This window comes from Hyla sarda, chromosome 4, assembly GCF_029499605.1.
Source record: "Hyla sarda isolate aHylSar1 chromosome 4, aHylSar1.hap1, whole genome shotgun sequence".
Lineage (NCBI taxonomy): Eukaryota > Metazoa > Chordata > Amphibia > Anura > Hylidae > Hyla > Hyla sarda.
This window is the reverse complement of record NC_079192.1, coordinates 40,118,556-40,141,156: the sequence shown is the minus strand read 5'-3', so window position 1 is coordinate 40,141,156 and position 22,601 is coordinate 40,118,556. Positions and strand designations below refer to the sequence as shown.

The following is a 22,601-nucleotide window of genomic DNA, read 5'->3' as shown; positions in this document are numbered from 1 at the left end:
GCTCAAATCCACCATTTTCTGTGGAAACCTTAGTAAATTTGTTAGTTTTTTGTGAAAATGTACGGAACACGCCCCTTTTCCCAGTGACCACGCCCCTTTTTAAAAAAAGGGGTTTTCTTAGCAAAATGGAGAGTAAGGCTAGGTTCACACTACCTTTTGTACTTACGGTTCCCGTATACGGCTGGGAGGGGCTTAATCGCGGCGCCCGCCGTATACGGGAACCATATTTAATGTATGTCTATGAGCCGACCGGAGTGAACCGCAGCCTCCGGTCGGCTGCGTTTTCGGCCGTATGCGGTTTCCCGACCGCAGGCAAAAACGCGGTCGACCACGTTTTTGCCTGCGGTTGGCAAACCGCATACGGACGAAAACACAGCCGACCGGCGGCTGCAGTTCACTCCGGTTGGCTCATAGATATGCATTAAATACGGTTCCCCTATATGGCTGAGTGCGGGCGCCGTGATTAAGCCCCGCCCCCCTCCTCCCAGCCAGTGTGAACCTAGCCTTAGTCGGGGTTTTTTCAATTCTGGCGCAAATTCTGGCGCACAATCTGGCGCAGACAGAATGTCTGGCACAATGCGGCAGAATCTGGTGCACAACCCAATAAAACATGTCGGGTTTGCAATAGTAGAGGAGGGTCATTGAGTTTTATATATATATACAGTAGATGTCTCACCATGGGGGGAAAGCAAAAAGAAAGACTCAGCACAATGTCTGTGCACAATGTCAGCAGCCATTACAAGAAACCTGGGAGCACGATACTTGTGTATTCTGCTTGAATCTGTGGTGAGGGTGTGATGGAGGGCAGATGGTATTACCCTAGGGGCAGATGGTATTAATTCCTTGTGTTTGTGACGCCATGGCGTGGTTTTACCTCTACACCACCCGAGGGAATTACTGCTGGTTCCTGGGCTAGGCACGGGGAAAATAATAACTCTAACGCAAAGGTACGGAAAAACGGCGGCAGGTTAAATGAGGCAAACAGATGGAATAGTCTTTACAGCTCAGTTAGGCCCAAGGAGGTGACCAGTGACTTCAGAGACTTTAGGGCTCGCTGGGACTTGCAGTCGATTTTGGACAATTTTCTGCAGGCCCACGCTGACTTTATGCAGACTGATCTTGACTGACTTGACTAGCACTGACTAGACAGATTTCACCCCGTATGTAGCTTACCAGGTTTTGACTTTCACCTGTGGGGCACTTGGTTGGTAGAAGCGTGGCTGCGTGGTCGGCCTTGGGTCTCCTCAGGACACCAGACACTCTCTCCAGGTCTTGATTGTTCCTCAGCATGCTCTAAACTGAAACTAGAACTCCCTAGCTAGCTCCTCTCATGGTTTTAATGGGGGAAACTCTGGAGGGGTCCTATAGGTCACCCTATAAGTCACCTGATCACTGGTACCTTCCTAGGTTACAAGACTTGGTAACAACATTTAAAGGTACATAATGTCATAGTACATAATGTCATATATATATTACATTATATAATATAGGTACTTATAATATTCACCATTTAACATACTCAGCTTAACCCCTTAAGGACGCAGGACGTAAATGTACGTCCTGGTGAGGTGGTACTTAACGCACCAGGACGTACATTTACGTCCTAAGCATAACCGCGGGCATCGGAGCTGATCGGCATCGGAGCTGATCGCAGCCAGGGACCCGCCGGCAATGGCCGACGCCCGCGATCTCGCAGGCGTCCGCCATTAACCCCTCAGGTGCCGGGATCAATACAGATCCCGGCATCTGCGGCAGTTCGCGATTTAAATGAACGATCGGATCGCCCGCAGCGCTGCTGCGGGGATCCGATCATTCATAACGCCGCACGGAGGTCCCCTCACCTTCCTCCGTGCGGCTCCCGGCGTCTCCTGCTCTGGTCTGTGATCGAGCAGACCAGAGCAGGAGATGACCGATAATACTGATCTGTTCTATGTCCTATACATAGAACAGATCAGTATTAGCAATCATGGTGTTGCTATGAATAGTACCCTGTGGGGACTATTCAAGTGTAAAAAAAAAATGTAAAAAAATGTAAAAGTAAAAGTTAAAAAAAAGTGAAAAATCCCCTCCCCCAATAAAAAAGTAAAACGTCCGTTTTTTCCTATTTTACCCCCAAAAAGCGTAAAAAACATTTTTTATAGACATATTTGGTATCGCCGCGTGCGTAAATGTCCGAACTATTAAAATAAAATGTTAATGATCCCGTACGGTGAACGGCGTGAACGAAAAAAAAAAAAAAAGTCCAAAATTCCTACTTTTTTAATACATTTTATTAAAAAAAAATTATAAAAAATGTATTAAAAGTTTTTTATATGCAAATGTGGTATCAAAAAAAAGTACAGATCATGGCGCAAAAAATGAGCCCCCATACCGCCACTTATACGGAAAAATAAAAAAGTTAGAGGTCATCAAAATAAAGGGATTATAAACGTACTGTCACGATGCCGGCTGGCAGGTAGTGGACCCTCTGTGCCAGAGAGGGATTGGCGTGGACCGTGCTAGTGGACCGGTTCTAAGCCACTACTGGTTTTCACCAGAGCCCGCCGCAAAGCGGGATGGTCTTGCTGCGGCGGTAGTGACCAGGTCGTATCCACTAGCAACGGCTCACCTCTCTGGCTGCTGAAGATAGGCGTGGTACAAGGGAGTAGGCAGAAGCAAGGTCGGACGTAGCAGAAGGTCGGGGCAGGCAGCAAGGATCGTAGTCAGGGGCAACGGCAGAAGGTCTGGAAACACAGGCAAGGAACACACAAGGAACGCTTTCACTGGCACTAAGGCAACAAGATCCGGCAAGGGAGTGCAAGGGAAGTGAGGTAATATAGGGAAGTGCACAGGTGAAAACCCTAATTGGAACCACTGCGCCAATCAGCGGCGCAGTGGCCCTTTAAATCGCAGAGACCCGGCGCGCGCGCGCCCTAGGGAGCGGGGCCGCGCGCGCCGGGACAGAACAGACGGGGAGCGAGTCAGGTAGGGGAGCCGGGGTGCGCATCGTGAGCGGGCGCTACCCGCATCGCGAATCGCATCCCGGCTGGCAGCGGGATCGCAGCGCCCCGGGTCAGAGGACGTGACCGGGGCGCTGCAGCGGAGGGAGTGAAGCGAGCGCTCCGGGGAGGAGCGGGGACCCGGAGCGCTCGGCGTAACAGTACCCCCCCCCTTGGGTCTCCCCCTCTTCTTGGAGCCTGAGAACCTGAGGAGCAGACTTTTGTCAAGGATGTTGTCCTCAGGTTCCCAGGATCTCTCTTCAGGACCACAACCCTCCCAGTCTACTAAAAAAAAATTTTTCCCTCTGACCTTTTTGGCAGCCAAAATTTCCTTGACCGAGAAGACGTCCGAGGAGCCGGAAACAGGAGTGGGAGGAACAGATTTGGGAGAAAAACGGTTGAGGATGAGTGGTTTGAGAAGAGAGACGTGAAAGGCATTAGGGATACGAAGAGAAGGAGGAAGAAGAAGTTTATAAGAGACAGGATTAATTTGACACAAAATTTTGAAAGGACCAAGATAGCGTGGTCCCAACTTGTAGCTAGGGACACGGAAGCGGACATATTTAGCGGAGAGCCATACCTTGTCTCCAGGGGAAAAAACGGGGGGAGCTCTTCTTTTCTTATCCGCGAACCTCTTCATGCGTGAAGAAGCCTGTAAGAGAGAATTTTGGGTCTCTCTCCATATAATGGAAAGGTCACGAGAAATTTCATCCACAGCGGGCAGACCAGAGGGCAAGGGGGTAGGGAGGGGGGGAAGAGGGTGACGGCCGTACACCACAAAAAATGGGGATTTGGAGGAAGATTCAGAGACCCTGAAGTTATACGAGAATTCGGCCCATGGAAGGAGATCTGCCCAGTCATCTTGGCGGGAGGAAACAAAATGTCGCAAATAATCACCCAGGATCTGGTTAATTCTTTCTACTTGTCCATTGGACTGGGGATGATATGCAGAGGAAAAATTTAATTTAATCTTGAGTTGTTTACAGAGAGCCCTCCAGAATTTAGACACGAATTGGACCCCTCTATCCGAGACAATCTGCGTAGGCAACCCGTGAAGACGAAAAATGTGTACAAAAAATTGTTTAGCCAACTGAGGCGCAGAAGGAAGACCAGGAAGAGGGATGAAATGTGCCATTTTGGAGAATCGATCAACGACCACCCAAATAACGGTGTTGCCACGGGAAGGGGGTAAATCAGTAATAAAATCCATACCAATCAGAGACCAAGGCTGTTCGGGGACAGGCAGAGGATGAAGAAAACCAGCGGGCTTCTGGCGAGGAGTCTTATCCCGGGCACAGATAGTGCAGGCTCGCACAAAGTCCCCAACATCCGTCTCCAGAGTCGGCCACCAATAGAAGCGGGAGATGAGTTGCACAGATTTCTTGATGCCCGCATGACCTGCAAGATGGGAGGAGTGACCCCATTTGAGGATTCCGAGGCGTTGGCGTGGAGAAACAAAGGTCTTTCCTGGAGGAGTCTGCCTGATGGAGGCAGGAGAAGTGGAGATCAGGCAGTCAGGTGGAATGATGTGTTGCGGAGGCAGATCAACTTCTGAGGCATCCGAGGAACGAGAGAGAGCATCGGCCCTAATGTTCTTATCGGCAGGACGAAAGTGAATCTCAAAATTAAATCGGGCAAAGAACAGAGACCACCGGGCCTGGCGAGGATTCAGCCGTTGGGCCGACTGGAGGTAGGAGAGGTTCTTGTGGTCGGTGTAGATAATAACAGGAAATCTTGATCCCTCCAGCAGATGCCTCCATTCCTCAAGTGCTAATTTAATGGCTAGAAGCTCTCCGCTGGAGAGAAGGTCCTAGAGAAAAAACCACAAGTGACAGCATGCCCGGAAGAATTTTTTTGTAGAAGAACAGCTCCAGCTCCCACTGAGGAGGCATCAACCTCCAACAGGAAGGGTTTGGAAGGGTCAGGTCTGGAGAGCACGGGAGCCGAAGAAAAGGCAGACTTGAGTCGTTTAAAGGAGTCTTCTGCTTGAGGAGGCCAGGACTTGGGATCAGCATTTTTTTTGGTTAAAGCCACGATAGGAGCCACAATGGTAGAAAAATGTGGAATAAATTGCCTGTAATAATTGGCGAACCCCAAAAAGCGTTGGATAGCACGGAGTCCAGAGGGGCGTGGCCAATCTAAGACGGCAGAGAGTTTGTCTGGATCCATCTGTAGTCCCTGGCCAGAGACCAAATATCCTAGAAAAGGAAGAGATTGGCATTCAAACAGACATTTCTCAATTTTGGCATAGAGTTGGTTGTCACGAAGTCTCTGAAGAACCATACGGACATGCTGGCGGTGTTCTTCTAGATTGGCAGAAAAAATTAGGATATCGTCCAGATATACAACAACACAGGAGTATAACAGATCACGAAAAATTTCATTGACAAAGTCTTGGAAGACGGCAGGGGCATTGCACAGTCCAAAGGGCATGACCAGATACTCAAAGTGTCCATCTCTGGTGTTAAATGCCGTTTTCCACTCGTCCCCCTCTCTGATGCGGATGAGGTTATAGGCGCCTCTTAAGTCCAATTTAGTGAAGATGTGGGCACCTTGGAGGCGATCAAAGAGTTCAGAGATGAGGGGTAAGGGGTAGCGGTTCTTAACCGTGATTTTATTAAGACCGCGGTAGTCAATGCAAGGACGTAGGGAGCCATCTTTTTTGGACACAAAGAAAAATCCGGCTCCGGCAGGAGAGGAGGATTTACGGATAAAGCCCTTTTTTAGATTCTCCTGGACGTATTCGGACATGGCAAGAGTCTCTGGGGCAGAGAGAGGATAAATTCTGCCCCGGGGTGGAGTAGTACCCGGGAGGAGGTCGATAGGGCAATCATAAGGCCTGTGAGGAGGTAGAGTCTCAGCTTGTTTTTTGCAGAAAACATCCGCGAAGTCCATATAGGCCTTAGGGAGACCGGTTACTGGAGGAACCACAGAGTTACGGCAAGGGTTACTGGGAACCGGTTTTAGACAGTTCTTGGAACAAGAGGACCCCCAACTCTTGATCTCCCCAGTGGACCAATCCAGGGTTGGGGAATGAAGTTGAAGCCAGGGAAGTCCAAGGAGAATCTCCGAGGTGCAATTAGGGAGGACCAAAAGTTCAATCCTCTCATGATGAGATCCGATGCTCATAAGAAGGGGTTCCGTGCGGAAACGTATGGTACAGTCCAATCTTTCATTATTTACACAATTGATGTAGAGGGGTCTGGCGAGACTGGTCACCGGGATGTTGAACTTGTTGACGAGAGAGGCCAAAATAAAATTTCCTGCAGATCCAGAGTCCAAGAAGGCCACTGTAGAGAAGGAGAAGGCAGAGGCAGACATCCGCACAGGCACAGTAAGACGTGGAGAAGCAGAGTAGACATCAAGGACTGTCTCACCTTTGTGCGGAGTCAGCGTACGTCTTTCCAGGCGGGGAGGACGGATAGGACAATCCCTCAGGAAGTGTTCGGTACTAGCACAGTACAGGCAGAGGTTCTCCATACGGCGTCGTGTCCTCTCTTGAGGTGTCAGGCGAGACCGGTCGACCTGCATAGCCTCCACGGCGGGAGGCACAGGAACAGATTGCAGGGGACCAGAGGAGAGAGGAGCCGAGGAGACGAAACGCCTCGTGCGAACAGAGTCCATATCCTGGCGGAGTTCCTGACGCCTTTCAGAAAAACGCACGTCAATGCGAGTGGCTAGGTGAATAAGTTCATGTAGATTAGCAGGAATTTCTCGTGCGGCCAGAACATCTTTAATGTTGCTGGATAGGCCTTTTTTGAAGGTCGCGCAGAGGGCCTCATTATTCCAGGACAATTCTGAAGCAAGTGTACGGAATTGTACGGCATACTCGCCAACGGAAGAATTACCCTGGACCAGGTTCAACAGGGCAGTCTCAGCAGAAGAGGCTCGGGCAGGTTCCTCAAAGACACTTCGGATTTCCGAGAAGAAGGAGTGTACAGAGGCAGTGACGGGGTCATTGCGGTCCCAGAGCGGTGTGGCCCATGACAGGGCTTTTCCGGACAGAAGACTGACTACGAAAGCCACCTTAGACCTTTCAGTGGGAAACAGGTCCGACATCATCTCCAGATGCAGGGAACATTGGGAAAGAAAGCCACGGCAAAACTTAGAGTTCCCATCAAATTTATCCGGCAAGGATAAGCGTATCCCAGGAGCGGCCACTCGCTGCGGAGGAGGTGCAGGAGCTGGCGGAGGAGATGACTGCTGAAGCTGTGGTAGCAACTGTTGTAGCATAACGGTCAGTTGAGACAGCTGTTGGCCTTGTTGCGCTATCTGTTGTGACTGCTGGGCGACCACCGTGGTGAGGTCAGCGACAACTGGCAGAGGAACTTCAGCGGGATCCATGGCCGGATCTACTGTCACGATGCCGGCTGGCAGGTAGTGGACCCTCTGTGCCAGAGAGGGATTGGCGTGGACCGTGCTAGTGGACCGGTTCTAAGCCACTACTGGTTTTCACCAGAGCCCGCCGCAAAGCGGGATGGTCTTGCTGCGGCGGTAGTGACCAGGTCGTATCCACTAGCAACGGCTCACCTCTCTGGCTGCTGAAGATAGGCGTGGTACAAGGGAGTAGGCAGAAGCAAGGTCGGACGTAGCAGAAGGTCGGGGCAGGCAGCAAGGATCGTAGTCAGGGGCAACGGCAGAAGGTCTGGAAACACAGGCAAGGAACACACAAGGAACGCTTTCACTGGCACTAAGGCAACAAGATCCGGCAAGGGAGTGCAAGGGAAGTGAGGTAATATAGGGAAGTGCACAGGTGAAAACCCTAATTGGAACCACTGCGCCAATCAGCGGCGCAGTGGCCCTTTAAATCGCAGAGACCCGGCGCGCGCGCGCCCTAGGGAGCGGGGCCGCGCGCGCCGGGACAGAACAGACGGGGAGCGAGTCAGGTAGGGGAGCCGGGGTGCGCATCGTGAGCGGGCGCTACCCGCATCGCGAATCGCATCCCGGCTGGCAGCGGGATCGCAGCGCCCCGGGTCAGAGGACGTGACCGGGGCGCTGCAGCGGAGGGAGTGAAGCGAGCGCTCCGGGGAGGAGCGGGGACCCGGAGCGCTCGGCGTAACACGTACTAATTTGGTTAAAAAGTTTGTGATTTTTTTTAAGTGCAACAATAATATAAAAGTATGTAATAATGGGTATCATTTTAATCGTATTGACCCTCAGAATAAAGAACACACGTCATTTTTACCATAAATTGTACGGCGTGAAAACAAAACCTTCAAAAATTAGCAAAATTGCGTTTTTCGTTTTAATTTCCCCACAAAAATAGTGTTTTTTGGTTGCGCCATACATTTTATGATATAATGAGTGATGTCATTACAAAGGACAACTGGTCGCGCAAAAAACAAGCCCTCATACTAGTCTGTGGATGAAAATATAAAAGAGTTATGATTTTTAGAAGGCGAGGAGGAAAAAATGAAAACGTAAAAATTAAATTGTCTGAGTCCTTAAGGCCAAAATGGGCTGAGTCCTTAAGGGGTTAAAGGGGTACTCCAGTGGAAAACTTTTTTTTTTTTTTTTATCAACTGGTGCCAGAAAGTTAAACAGATTTGTAAATGACTTCTATTAAAAAATCTTAATCCTTCCAGTACTTATTAGCTGCTGAATACTACAGAGGAAATTCATTTCTTTTTGGAACACAGAGCTCTCTGCTGACATCACGAGCACAGTGCTCTCTGCTGACATCTCTGTCCATTTTAGGAACTGTCCAGAGCAGCGTATGTTTGTTATGGGGATTTTCTCCTACTCTGGACAGTTCTTAACCCCTTAAGGACCAATGACGTACCGGTACGTCATTGGTCCTGCTCTTCTGATATAACGCGGGGTTACACAGTCATATCATGGCGGGCCCGGCGTCATAGTGAAGCCGGGACCCGCCTCTAATAGCGCGCAGCGCCGATCGCGGCGCCGCGCGCTATTAACCCTTTAGCCGCGCGCTCAAAGCTGAGCCGCGCGGCTAAAAGTGAAAGTGAAAGTTCCCGGCTAGCTCAGTCGGGCTGTTCGGGATAGCCGCGGCTAATCGCGGCATCCCGAACAGCTGACAGGACAGCGGGAGGGCCCCTTCCTGCCTCCTCGCTGTCCGATCGCCGAATGACTGCTCAGTGCCTGAGATCCAGGCATGAGCAGTCATGCGGCAGAATCGTTGATCACTGGTTTCTTATGAGAAACCAGTGATCAACATAGAAGATCAGTGTGTGCAGTGTTATAGGTCCCTATGGGACCTATAACACTGCAAAAAAAAAGTGAAAAAAAAAAGTGAATAAAGATCATTTAACTCCTCCCCTATTAAAAGTTTGAATCACCCCCCTTTTCCAATAAAAAAAAAAACACAGTGTAAATAAAAATAAAAATAAACATATGTGGTATCACCGCGTGCGGAAATGTCCGAATTATAAAAATATATCATTAATTAAACCGCTCGGTCAATGGCGTGCGCGCAAAAAAATTCCAAAGTCCAAAATAGTGCATTTTTGGTCACTTTTTATATCATTTAAAAATGAATAAAAAGTGATCAATAAGTCCTATCAATGTAAAAATGGTACCGTTAAAAACTTCAGATCACGGCGCAAAAAATGAGCCCTCATACCGCCCCATACACGGAAAAATAAAAAAGTTATAGGGGTCAGAAGATGACAATTTTAAACGTATTAATTTTCCTGCATGTAGTTATGATTTTTTCCAAAAGTCCGACAAAATCAAACCTATATAAGTAGGGTATCATTATAATCGTATGGACCTACAGAATACATATCAGGTGTCATTTTTACCGAAAAATGTACTACGTAGAAACGGAAGCCCCCAAAAGTTACAAAACAGCGTTTTTTTTTCAATTTTGTCGCACAATGATTTTTTTTCCCGCTTCACCATAGATTTTTGGGCAAAATAACTGACGTCATTACAAAGTAGAATTGGTGGCGCAAAAAATAAGCCATCATATGGATTTTTAGGTGTAAATTTGAAAGAGTTATGATTTTTTAAAGGCAAGGAGCAAAAAACGAAAATGCAAAAACGGAAAAACCTCCGGTCCTTAAGGGGTTAAAATGGACAGAGATGTCAGCAGAGAGCACTGTGCTCATGATGTCAGCAGAGAGCACTGTGTTCCAAAAAGAAAATAATTTCCTCTGTAGTATTCAGCAGCTAATAAGTACTGGAAGGATTAAGATTTTTTAATAGAAGTAATTTACAAATCTGTTTAACTTTCTGGCACCAGTTGATTAAAAAAAAAAAGTTTTCCACCGAAGTACCCTGTGACTCAGGGGACATGGCAATAGAGTCCGCCAGACAGGACAGCATGGGTACAGGGGTACAACTCCTGTACTTGGCCACCACAAATCCATCTAATATGCAACTTGGTGTATTTCTGAGCTGGTTTAAAGTGGAGATGTGCAGCACTTTTAAAGATATTAAAGGGGTACTCCACCCCTAGACATCTTATCCCCTATCCAAAGGATAGGGGATAAGATGTCTGATCGTGGGGGTCCCGCAACTGGGGAGCCCCGCAATATAGCATGCAGTATCCACCTGTATCTGCTTCCGTCAGTGCTGAAGGTTCTGGCTCCCGACCACGGGAACTCCGCCCCCGTGTGATGTCACGCGCCGCCCCCTCAATGCAAGTCTATGGGAGGGGGCATGACGTCCCCAGAGGCGGGACCCTCGTGATCAGACATCTTATTCCCTATCCTTTGGATAGGGGAAAAGATGTCTAGGGGTTGAGTACCCCTTTAAGGAATCCCTCATTCCTAAGAAGAGAAAAAGAGGAAGCAAACGTAATTCTCCAATATCGTCGGATTCCTCATCTGGGTCAGCGTCTGAATCTTCTGACTCTGAGTTGGTGTTTGAGGGTATTGATGATGATCTATATCTACTCCCTAAAGAGAAATCCCCGAAACTTTGGGCAGCAGCGAAGGATACAGTGGAGTCGGATAAAGGGGTGTTGCATAAACCTAAAAAGGATCAGTTATATGATTTTCCTTAAGATGTCTTCTGAATGGGAAGATCCAGCAGAGCTAGACTTGGCCGCAGCAAGGTTGGCAAAGAAATCCTTATTTCCATCAGACGAATCGTCAAAGCTCTCAGACCCTTTGGAAAGGAAAGCAGATAGTCTAGCAAAGACAACTTACCTCGCAGCAGCGTCATCTTCCATGGTGGCGGCAGCTTCTGTACCAGTAGCTGGGGCTTTGAGAGTCAATTATCGCAAGATATTTAGGAAGGAGTATCCAGGGATCACCTTCTTAAAGGTGTGGATATGATGAAGCCAGCGGCAGAGTTCCTGTGCGATGCACCCATTGATGTTGTAAAGTTTTCCTCTAGAGCACTCGCTCTATCCAACTCCAGGAGGGCACTGTGGATCAAGCAGTGGGGAGGAGATATTTCTTCAAAATTCAGTTTTGTTAGCCTCCCGTTTAAATCCTCTTCCTTATTTGGACCACAACTTAAAGTGTACCCGTCAGATCGAACAAAAAAACATTTTTTTAAATATATCACTCAGTACCTAATCCTGACCATGTACATCTAATTGTTATGTGTCTAGCACCTTTATTTATTTTTTTATTACACTTTTAATTTAGCTCACTAGTATGAATTCCTCTCAAAGGGAGGGGGCGTGGCCTCACTGTGCAGGTCTCCGCCCCCTCCCTCAGTATGCCGTCTGCTCACATCTCCCCTAGCATTAGCAAAACTACAACTCCCAGCTTGTCCTCACTGGCAGTAGTGGGACACAAGATGACAGTGGGAGGATTTTTCCTCCAGGTATGAGCCCTGCACTCACAGCTGTCAATCAAGGAAGTGTGTCCATGACATAGGTGATGACGAATGGACACGGCAGGACTAGTATGTGTCCAAGCAGGCAGGGGGGGGGGGGGCAGTTGTTTGACTGGCTTTTTCAGTATGAACATTTTCTAATGAAAGCAATTGCAAAACCTATTGGTTATACATGCTTTACAACATATCAAAAGTTTTTGTATCTGACAGTGCCCATTTAAAGAAATCTTTTAATGAAGAAAAGGATGATACCTTTCCATTTCAGAAGAAGAAACCCACCAGAGCCTTTTATGTGGATCTATCCTTCCTAAACCAATTCTTCTTGAAATGCAGGTTTTGAATGGAGTCCATTCGGTCAGCGGTGATGAATATAGAAGAGCGAGACTACTTAGGGTCCATAGATCTCTAGGACGCATACATCCACATTCCCATACTACAGGCTCGCAGGAAATATTTAAGAAGTGCCATCCTGGTTCATCACAAAATCTTCCACCTTCAGTTTACGTGCCTTCCTTTTGGCATCGCATCCGCTCCCCGAGTACTCACCAAAGTGGTGGTGGTTCTGACAGCGGCGCTTCATCTCCAGGGAATCTCGGTAACACCGTACTTGGACGACTGGTTGGTGAGAATTCCATCTTAGGATCTGTTGACTCTATATCTCAACACCACCTCCCAGTTTCTCAGCTCCCATGGGTTCTTGGTGAATATCAAGAAATCTTGCCTGACCCCCACCCAGTAATCTCCCATCTGGGCTTCACAATAGACACTCTACGGATGAAGTTGTTCCTCTCTTATCAATCTTCAACTGGCAATTCAGGCTCTATGGAGATGCAGCTCTAGTTCCACCAGAGAAGCAATGAAAGCTTTGGGAATGCTAACATCCTCTCTTGAAGCAGTACCGTGGGCAAGAGCACATTTCAGAATGTTACAGGCCATATTCTCAGCAAATGGAACAGATGTCAAGATTCTCTGGATACTCTCGTCAAAATTCCAGTAGCCTTGAAGTAGGATCTGAAATGGTGGTTGCCTCCGAACCAGTTCATACAAGGCAAGTCTCTTTGGAGTCTGAATCCTATAGTCCTCACTACTGATGCCTCAGTTTCCAGTGCCCATGGGGTGCCCACGATTGGGTCCAAAAGCCATGGGCTCCAGAAGAGATGAAGATGTCATCCAACCTGAAGGAATTGATAGCCATCAGGAAAGCTCTTATCCACTTCAAGCCTCGGATCTTTCACAGAGCGGCTCAAGTGCAGTCGGACAATCTTCCCTTAGTATACTATCTGAAGAAACAAGGAGGAACGAGGAGTCGGGCAATGCAGAAGGAGTGTGCCCGTATTTTATCCTGGGCAGAATCGAATCTCTTATCAATCTCAGCGATCCACATCAAGGGATCAGACAACACCAAAGCAGACATACTTAGCCAAAACTCTATCAGTCCAGGAGAATGGGAGCTGAATCCTATTGTGGTCAAGGACCTGACATCCAGAGAAGGAGTTCCAGATTTGGATGCCATGGCCAGCCATCAGAATAAGAAGCTTCCTCGATTTTGTTCTCTCTCAAAGACAGGGGGTCCTGTTGAAGCGGATGGTCTGACGATCAACTGGAGAAGAGTTTTTGTCTACATCTTTTCCCCAATTCCGCTAATCCCGAGGGGACGACAGAAAATCCAGGATGAGAGAGTGAAAGCCCTGGTAGTTCTCCCGTTTTGGCCCAGAAGGGCCTGGTTTCCGCTTGCATTGATCTTATCAAAAAAAGTCTTCTGGGAGCTTCCAGACCGGAAAGATCTGCTTCTTCAGTCAGGGATGTATCACCCAGATCTTCAGAGACTTCAACTTGCGGCTTGGATCATGAACGCCGACGTTTTACAGACCAAGGTTTGTCTCAAGAAGTAATAACTACCTTGTTAGCATCTAGAAAACCAGTTTACAGTCAGGTCCCTGTATTCTGCATGATGTGTGAAGAACTTTTGCCCTCCAGAGGCGGTTCCGTCTGTTTTACAATTTTTACAGGAAGGCTTTCAAAAGGGTCTGAAGCCTAACACTCTGAAGGTTCAGTTCACAGCCATCAATTCCAGGCTCAATGGAGTGTTTTCCAGAATAGCGTTGATTTCAAGATTTTTCAAAGCTATCAACAAGCTTTGCCTGTCCGTCTATAATCCTATGCCATCTTGGAATTTGCCCTTAGTTCTGTTGAAGTTGTGTGATCATATGTTTGAACTAACTGAGGAATCTGCATGGACATGGCTTTCCTTCAAGTGCCTTTTCTTGGTAGCGAATTCTTCAGCCAGAAGACAAAATGATCTGCAAGCACTATCATCTAGGGAAACTTACCTCAGAATTTTACCAGATGCGGTTATATTAAGAACCATGCAGGGTGTCTACTGTTACCAACATTAATCAGGAGATCGTTTTGCCTGTGTTTAGAGACGAGTCTAATGACAGCCTTCACCTTCTGGAAGTGAATAGATCTATTGTTACTTACCTAAACAGAACCTCTGCGTTTAGAGAGTCTGAAGCCTTGTTTCTTCAATTTCAAGGGCCAAACAGAGGAAAGAAGGCTAGTAAATCATCTTTAGCATGATGGATTTGAGACACCATCAAACATTGTTATGGGCTGGAAGGTAAAGAATCTCCACTTCTGTTGAGGGCGCACTCTACAAGATCTACGACTTCTTCTTAGGTGGAGAAATATCATGTGCCCATAGACCAAATCTGCAGAGCAGTGACTTGGGCTTCTCCGAACACCTTCGTGAAGCACTATAGGTTGGATGCTGCATCGTCCGATGGATCAGCCTTTGGCTTGAGCGTTCTCCAAGGAGCTATGAGCCATTAATAATCCCTCCCTTTATTTTTTCTACATTGCTTTGCATGTCCCATTCGTGCTGCCTTAAGGATGTACAGGAAGTAAAAAATGTATTTCTTACCTGAAATTTTATTTTCCTAAAGTCCGTATACCTCCCCATTAAACTTATTGCTGAATACGATATAGGTGTCTGTGGTCTAATAAATACTATTATGCATTCCATTCAGGTGTTTTGATGTTTAAATAACTTGTCTCCAATTACATTGCTAGTGATAACTCTTCTTCCGGGTTAGCAAATAGCATTAACCCATTCGTGACACCTACAGACTTCAGGAAAAGAAAATTTCAGATACATTTTCTACATAATACTGCCCGCTACATACAAGAATATAACTACTATAATACTGCCCACTGCATACAATAATATAACTACTATAATACTGCCCACTACATACAAGAATATAGCTACTATAATATTGCCCCTATATACAAGAGTATAACTACTATAATACTTCCTCCTCTAAACAAGAATATAACAACTATAATACTGCCCCCTATGTACAAGAATATAACTACTATAATACTGCTCCTATATACAAGAATATACAGTAACTACTATAATACTGTACCCTATGTACAAGAATATAACTACTATAATACTGCCCCTATGTAAAATAATTTAACTATTATAATACTGCCGCCTATGTAAAAGAATATAACTACCATAATACTGCCCTCTATATATAAGAATATAACTGCTCCCTAAAGAGGGACCCCCATCCATTTAGACTACTAATACACTAAGAAGTACAATATTTGTTCCACCACTATCTTGAATCATCTTGTATTACATGGCACCTTCTGAAATCATTGGGGGACCAGGTAACTTGTGGTTCTGCTATGGCCTCCAGGTCCCCCCCATCTTCCCACTCTCTGATGTCCATATGCCCTAATAGAACCACCTCTGCAAAAAAAAAGCTCCTCAAGTAGATGAAGCCTTGCTAAATTTTTTAAATACATGGCCAATGAAAAACGAGACATTTCTAATATACTCACAAGATGTTGAACTTTAAGAGCTGAACAGCCAGACATTCAAAGAATCCTTCAATTGCAAACTTTGATGCAGCATAGACGTCATTGAATACAATGCCTACATAATAAAAGTGAGAACACAAAAAACATTAACACTTCGCATGTACAAAAACCCCTAAACCGATCATTTGTTAAATGGTGCTATTGGAGGGTTTTCACTGTATATTCCATTTTTTAAGACCTTTTCCCCAACAATAAGCTCATCATGGTTGTCCTGCTGCTTGGACCTCAAGTGATCATCTGTAATCTGTGTGAAATTCCTTCAACAAGTGTTTAATTTCCCAGAAGTCCCCCTGCTTGTGTCTGCCTGCCCGTACACCCTTGGGAAGGAACATTGACCTATAAGACCAATGTTCGAAATAATCAGATCTCACCTTGTAATCCCATGACGCTACTTATAACCACAATATGGCCACTTCTTCTCTTCTTCATGGACGGGAGGAATTCTTTGACCAAGTGCACCACCCCAAAAAAGTTTGTTTCGAATACTTTCCTCATGTCGTCCATTGAGATGCTTTCAAGAGGGCCAGCCTGGCCTATACCGGCGTTGTTCACTGTGAATCAACAATGTACACATTACATATCTGTCAACATTACAGGAGCCTGGGGCAGTACACCTGTCAAACCCTAATGCAGGTGTCCTAAGGCGAGCTCAGGGAGGACAGAAATCTCCCGTTGAGCAGAAGGGCTTCATCATTAAAGAAGACTCTAAACCAAATGTTACTCCACCATATTGACCACTTACCCAGGATGTCCACTGTCTGACCAGGCAGATCTGCTATGCATTTCTTCACTGACTCTTCTTTGGTTACATCCAATTGTCTGATCACCAAGGTCTTATTGAGAGCCTCCCCTGCTTCTGCTTCCAGCTTCCCACTCTTCTTGAGGTCCCTCATGGTGGCAAACACTGTAAATGGAGCCAGAGCTTCAGATTAGCCATGGTAAGTGCTTTCCAACAAATAAGCAGACTATTTGACAATGTGAATTTTAAGTCATATAAACTAGGGAAGAACCAGTGATATCATGTTGACACAGTGATGTCATTTTGACCTGATAACAATTCACCATACTAGTTGTATGCCTAACTGATGTGTGAGAAGCCCATCTGGAATGGTGGTGCAGTGTCCCACTATGTGTTTTTGGCAGATGGAAATGTTGGTTGTCTGACATTTACTGTTACTGCATTTTTTTTTGTAGTGCAGTATTTCATGTTGGATAAGGATGATAACACTGTTCACTTGAAACTTTACTCTATTACGCTGCCCCCTATTGCCCTATTGTTGCATTCCGTAATGAATACCTATGTGCTGGATGTGAGTAATGGAGCCTATTCAATTACATTAGCACATTGAACATCATTGGGAAACAGTCCAGATAGTGATGGTGCCTTCTCTGGCTTAGCCTCTATCTCCAGAGAAAAAATTGGTTTAGTCCAGTGTGTTGCTACCAGTCCCTAAGGCTGAGCAGATTCAGTGCATTTTAGTGTAGTCCCTGCCTGCATCTTAGTCTGAGCATATGCTTTTGCAGCCTAAGGATCAGTGTCATTTGCAGCCTCTGCACTATAAATGACCAACCTCACTTGTTGCATCCATCATGCTACAAGAGGACCAGCATCATAGAGTTTTCCCTAGAGTGCTTGAAGTATAAGAAACCTCTGATTCAACATCCCAGAGCACCACTTCTAGTCCAATCTGAAGGATTACTAGAGCAGTGATGAACACACAAAAACCTAAGATTTCGGGGATAAGTTGTACAAATGGCCCATAGCTCATCTAGATCCTCCCAGGGGTTCAGGTCAGGCCTAAAGATCCAGTGGCTCACATGTCACAGAATTATATTAAAGCCTGCACCCCGCAACAGGCATTGTAGCTCGGATCAGTGAGCACATATATTTTGCTTCATACGTTAGGAGGCAAACACTGTCCACCCCTCAGTGAAGACACTAAACACTAGTATACTAGGACCCCCACACAGTTACAGGCTTTCCCCACCACCAGCCAGCTGATGATGATTTGACGTGGAATAAGATTCTTCTATTAGGTGAGTGCAGGAGTGCAATTTTTTTAATTTATTTTTTACATCTTTTGGACTTTGTTGGATTCTTGCTTCATTGCACCACCTCACACCGTACTATTGCTACTCCGATCATGTGAATACACTCCTGGATATACCGTGCGAGTAGTGGGGCAGTCCCACTCTATTCCTCCTTGCCTACAGTTTGTCTTGTATAATTTGGATATTGCACACAAATTAACCCCAGGAAAATTCATGTCCCTGCCATGATAAATGGAAGTGTACGAAGAATGAGAAAGCAGTACGGGCCACCAGGCTGTAACACTAAAGATGACATACAGGTCATCAGTACACAAAATTTGGAGTACCGAATCAGCAACTTAGCCGAAAAAGAAGTAAGGCTGTTCTGGACAGTGAACTAATTAAAATCTTATGACAGCAGCAACCGGGTTCCAAGAGGATTAAGGCATTTTAGAGAAGCGTCACAATTCCATTCAGACCCTCAATTCCAAGCTGAATGGAAAAAGATTCAGCTAGGCAGTGCCACTAAAATGATGCGCCTCATTTTGAAAAGGAATGAAGAGGAGTACAGTAATGTTACCACAGAACTCTTAAAATGCAAGCTGGAACTAAGAAAAAGATTAACAGAAGGCCATGCACAACAATTACTCCAGAAATTGGAAAAAAGAGGAATTCCTGTGCAAGCAGAAATTAAAGAGAGAAAAACAGATACATTTTTGAGAGACAAGATCGACTATGAAAATGATCGCATCTTCAATTGGCAACCTAAAAGGAGAAATGCCAAAACCAAAGTGAAAAATAGAGAATACTGGACATCGGATACTGGTTCCAGCTCTACAGAAGAAAATATTACCAGAGATGATCAATTTGCTACCACACCAATCGGAACTCCAAAAAATGCCAGAGCCCCACCAGAAAGCGTATCAGGCGGGGCAGAAACAATAAAGAAAGACATAGACCAAAAAGAACAGTGACGTGGAACAAGAGAGATCATAAATATGTCCACAGTCCTAAATTTATCCAATACTCCACTTAATGAAGATTGCCTCACACTACTTTCCAAAGGACTTAATTTTTGTATTCCTACCAAATTTGATGCTGTATCCTTTGAAATTGATCTCTTCAAAGGGATCAGGAGAATGAATCTCATTAAGTTATGCGATGTAGCAAGGAAGTGTAGAGGAGAGCAATATTAGATAAATGCCACTAAAATATAAAGGATATATGCACGGAAGTAGATGACACCTGTGGGGTCGGCACTAATAACGGCACATAAAGAACAGTAGCATGCACTCACCACAGAGTATGTGTCTAGGCGTCCGGAGGTCCGGGGTCCCGGGGGAGCATTGGACAAGTACCGAAGCGCTCAGCGGCTACGCCGGTCATTTCACGCGACTGTGCGCGCTTCTTCCGGCCTCAAGAGGCGCATGAAACGACCGGCGTAGCCTCTGAGCGCCTCAAGAGGCCGGAAGAAGCGCGCACAGTCATGTGAAACGACCAGCGTAGCCTCTGAGCGCCTCGGTACTTGTCCTATGACCCCGGCCCTCGGACGCCTAGACACATACTCTGCGGTGAGTGCATGCTACTGTTCTTTATATGCCGTAAATCTCATTAAGTACTTTGAAACCACCACCAACAAGAAGACTACATCTGATACCACCAGAGAAGGAGAACAACCAGCGAGCATCGGCCCCTTGGGAACTTTTGCTCCAAGTACATTCTCATATCAGGAACAGGAATGCCTGTTAGATCTCATCAACATGGACAGAGAAACCAACCCAGTGGAACAAGAGGATCCCATCTCTACGCCTGAAACTTTTCAAGGGGGCGTACAGTCTACCTTCATGCCACCATAGATGTTGAGAGCCTCTATACCTCTATATCCTCCCACATGATCTTGGGGTCTGGGTAATAGGAGACTTTATCTGCCGCCGGCAAGAGTGAACAATATATCGATTTCATAAAAGAAGGGCTGGAATTAATTTTCACTAATAACTGCTTCATTTTTCATAATAAATGGTATTCGCAGTACCAGAGTGGGTGCTCCTGTCACATGCACCTTTGCAAACTTATTCCTGGCAGCACTGGAACAAAAGGTTATATACAGTCACCGCAACCCCTACATCAAACATCAAAAATTATACAGTAGATTTGTGGATGACGTTTTCATAGCCTGGGAAGGAGAAGAATCTCAGTTCAACAAATTTGTGCATTATCACAATAATGAAAATTACATGAACATGCTCTTTACTAGCAAATTCTCATCAGAGAAAATTGAATTTTTGGACGTTGAGATCCATATTCAGGGGACCACCACCGGTTTCAGAAAAGAAACCGCTACCAATTCTTATCTTCACTATCAAAGTTATCACCCACAACATACTAAAAATTCCCTACCCTACGGTCAATCCCTCCTGATCAAGAAATTAAATATTACAGAAGAAGGTTTTTACAGAACAAGCAGACAAACTTACCGACCCTTTTTTGGAACTGGGCTATCCTAAAAATTTGCTCAAAGATGCTCTGGACAAAGTCCAACTCATTCCCCATAAAGATTTCATCTACACGAAAAATAAACCCAAAACATCCAAGAAAACTACTGGCGCCGGGGAGCGCAGATATGTTTTTTCCTTCTAGTACAATCCTCTATTAGAAAAGCATTATTAAACAATTGACACATTCTTGAAAGAGATCCATTTCTGCAGAGATCAGCGGCCAAAAAAACACTTATCACTTTTCGCAGGAGCGAAAGTTTAAGGAACCAGCCTGTATCCTCCACATTCTCCAGTAAAAAACCTAAATTGGATGAAAAAAAATGAATTAAAAGGAAACTTCAAATGTGGGACTTGTATTCACTGCCCGTACATTAAATTAGGCAGCTGTCACATATTCATGAAAGACTTTATTTGTTGCCGATCCGAATGGATCATATATACGATCCTCCGTCCTTGTAATAGATATTACATAGGACCTACAAAAAGATGCCTCTTCTCCCGATTCCGGGAACACAAACATTCCCTGAAAACAGGCATTGGCTCTGCCAGGCTCATAGAGCACATGAGAATCCAGCACAACAGCGATGAGAAAATGCTTACTATCTGCATCCCTCTCCCCACCACCAGCCAGACGATGATGATTTGACGAGGAATACGATTCTTCTATTTGGTGAGTGCAGAAGAGCATTCTTTTTTCTACATATTTTGGACTTTTGGAATACACTCCTGGATATACCATGCGAGTAGTGGTGCAGTCCCAGTCTATTCCTCCTTGCCTACAATTTCCTGAAAGGGAAGGTCAGGCATTGTTATATCTACGACATCGCAAGAGACTGAACCTCCTCACTACCAACTCTGTGGCCACTCTGCCACTATGCCAGTCCACAGAGCAAGGTAGAAACCTGTGGAAGCCCTTGTGCCAACCTGACCATGATTGGTACACTTTCTCTTGGCTGTCACAGTGGGAAAAGTGAAGTTGTCCTTTAGTTTAACTTTAAGGTTCCCATAATAGGAATCAACAATTGTCCTACACTGATCTCCTTAGTTTAGGTCTTAGCCCTTCTGTGGGAACAACCTTTATGTAAGTGTTAGGTATTATGCCCTGCTGGACTTACAAATAAAGACTCATCAGTTTGTATTACAGAACACTTCACCTCATCCCTGAGTTATCAGTGGGTATTAGGCGGCAGTCATATGGTACATTAAGAGGCTTCATGATCAGAGGGAAGAGCTCTTAAGAATAAGCAGATTTGCGCAGAACAAAAGGTCAACGTCTGAGTCTGAGTATATACAGTATATACATATATATATATATATATATATATATATATATATATATAACATGCAGAAACTGTCTATAATAGCAGTAAAGGTGGTGAACTAATAATAGTAATAATGATTATATGATAAATATATTGGCAACAGATTCCACTTTACAATTTAGGGGTACAGATGAAGACAAGTATCAGACATGACAATATTACACACTAATTATTCCAATAAGAGGAGTAACAGCTCTGTCCTCAAGAGCTTAAAACCTATGAGGGAAGGGGTTAAGACAAAAGGAAGGAAGTGCATTATTGATACAATGGTCCAGCCATGATGTATAAATAGGGTAGATCACGTAATGGTGGGTGAACCAGTCACCAACCAATCTCTGAATGTCTAAAGTGAATAGACCTTTGGGAGCTGCATTTGGCTCTATACCCCTGATGACGTGGTTGGTGTCACGAAACATGTAGGGGTGGTGAACTGTTAATATTTTTTAGCATCAGTCTCCCAGTCTGTTTTTTAGTGCGCACTGCAGACATATATTATTAAGACTCTTGACTGAGAGCAAGTAATTGATCAGTGGACTGTGATCTTTGGTTTTAACTATGTGTGTAATTAATTTTAATGCATATCAATAAATGTGATGTTTTACAATATACACTAGTAGGGAGGTTCAATGATAAGAGGTTTTATACCTGCGATCTCAGAGAGAGTCGGTCTTTCTGTGAGACTCTGGGTTCGGTATTGAAGTTATTTTACCCCATTCCTACCCTGGTGCGCTGCTGTGTTTATATTAAAATGTGGGGAGGCACCACTGAATGAAAGTGGTGGGAACATACCCCTAGTAGGAGAGACCACCTGTATACCTGCCTGAAAATGTGTGTCTTTGGGGATTGTGTAAAACTGTGCTGGGGGCTGCACTGAGATTGCGGGGGTCCCCAGTAACGGGACCCCTGAGATGGGACCCCTGTGATCATACATCACCAATCCAAAGGATAGGGGATAAGATGTAGAAAGCCAGAATACCCCCATTTGAGGCCCCCATACACCTTAGTGAAAAGTTGGTCAGAACGGCTAAAATGGTGGGACCAGCAGACCATCTAATGTGTATGGTGGCCTCCTAAACTCTCACTTCTCACAGATGAGAAGGATTGGGCATGTTCAGTTTAAA

General features: G+C 45.5%; 1 protein-coding gene across 1 annotated transcript in view; it reads right to left on the bottom strand.

Moving 5' to 3' along the window:
• Nucleotides 1–22,601, bottom strand: part of RDH8 (retinol dehydrogenase 8) — a 29,959-nt gene that overhangs the window by 5,771 nt on the left and 1,587 nt on the right. The window contains exons 2-4 of the mRNA XM_056570619.1: nt 16,375–16,536; nt 16,004–16,183; nt 15,594–15,687 (exon numbers count right to left, since the gene is read on the bottom strand). Coding sequence (XP_056426594.1) covers nt 15,594–15,687; nt 16,004–16,183; nt 16,375–16,536 — 436 coding nt within the window. The remainder of the gene's footprint in view (nt 1–15,593; nt 15,688–16,003; nt 16,184–16,374; nt 16,537–22,601) is intronic.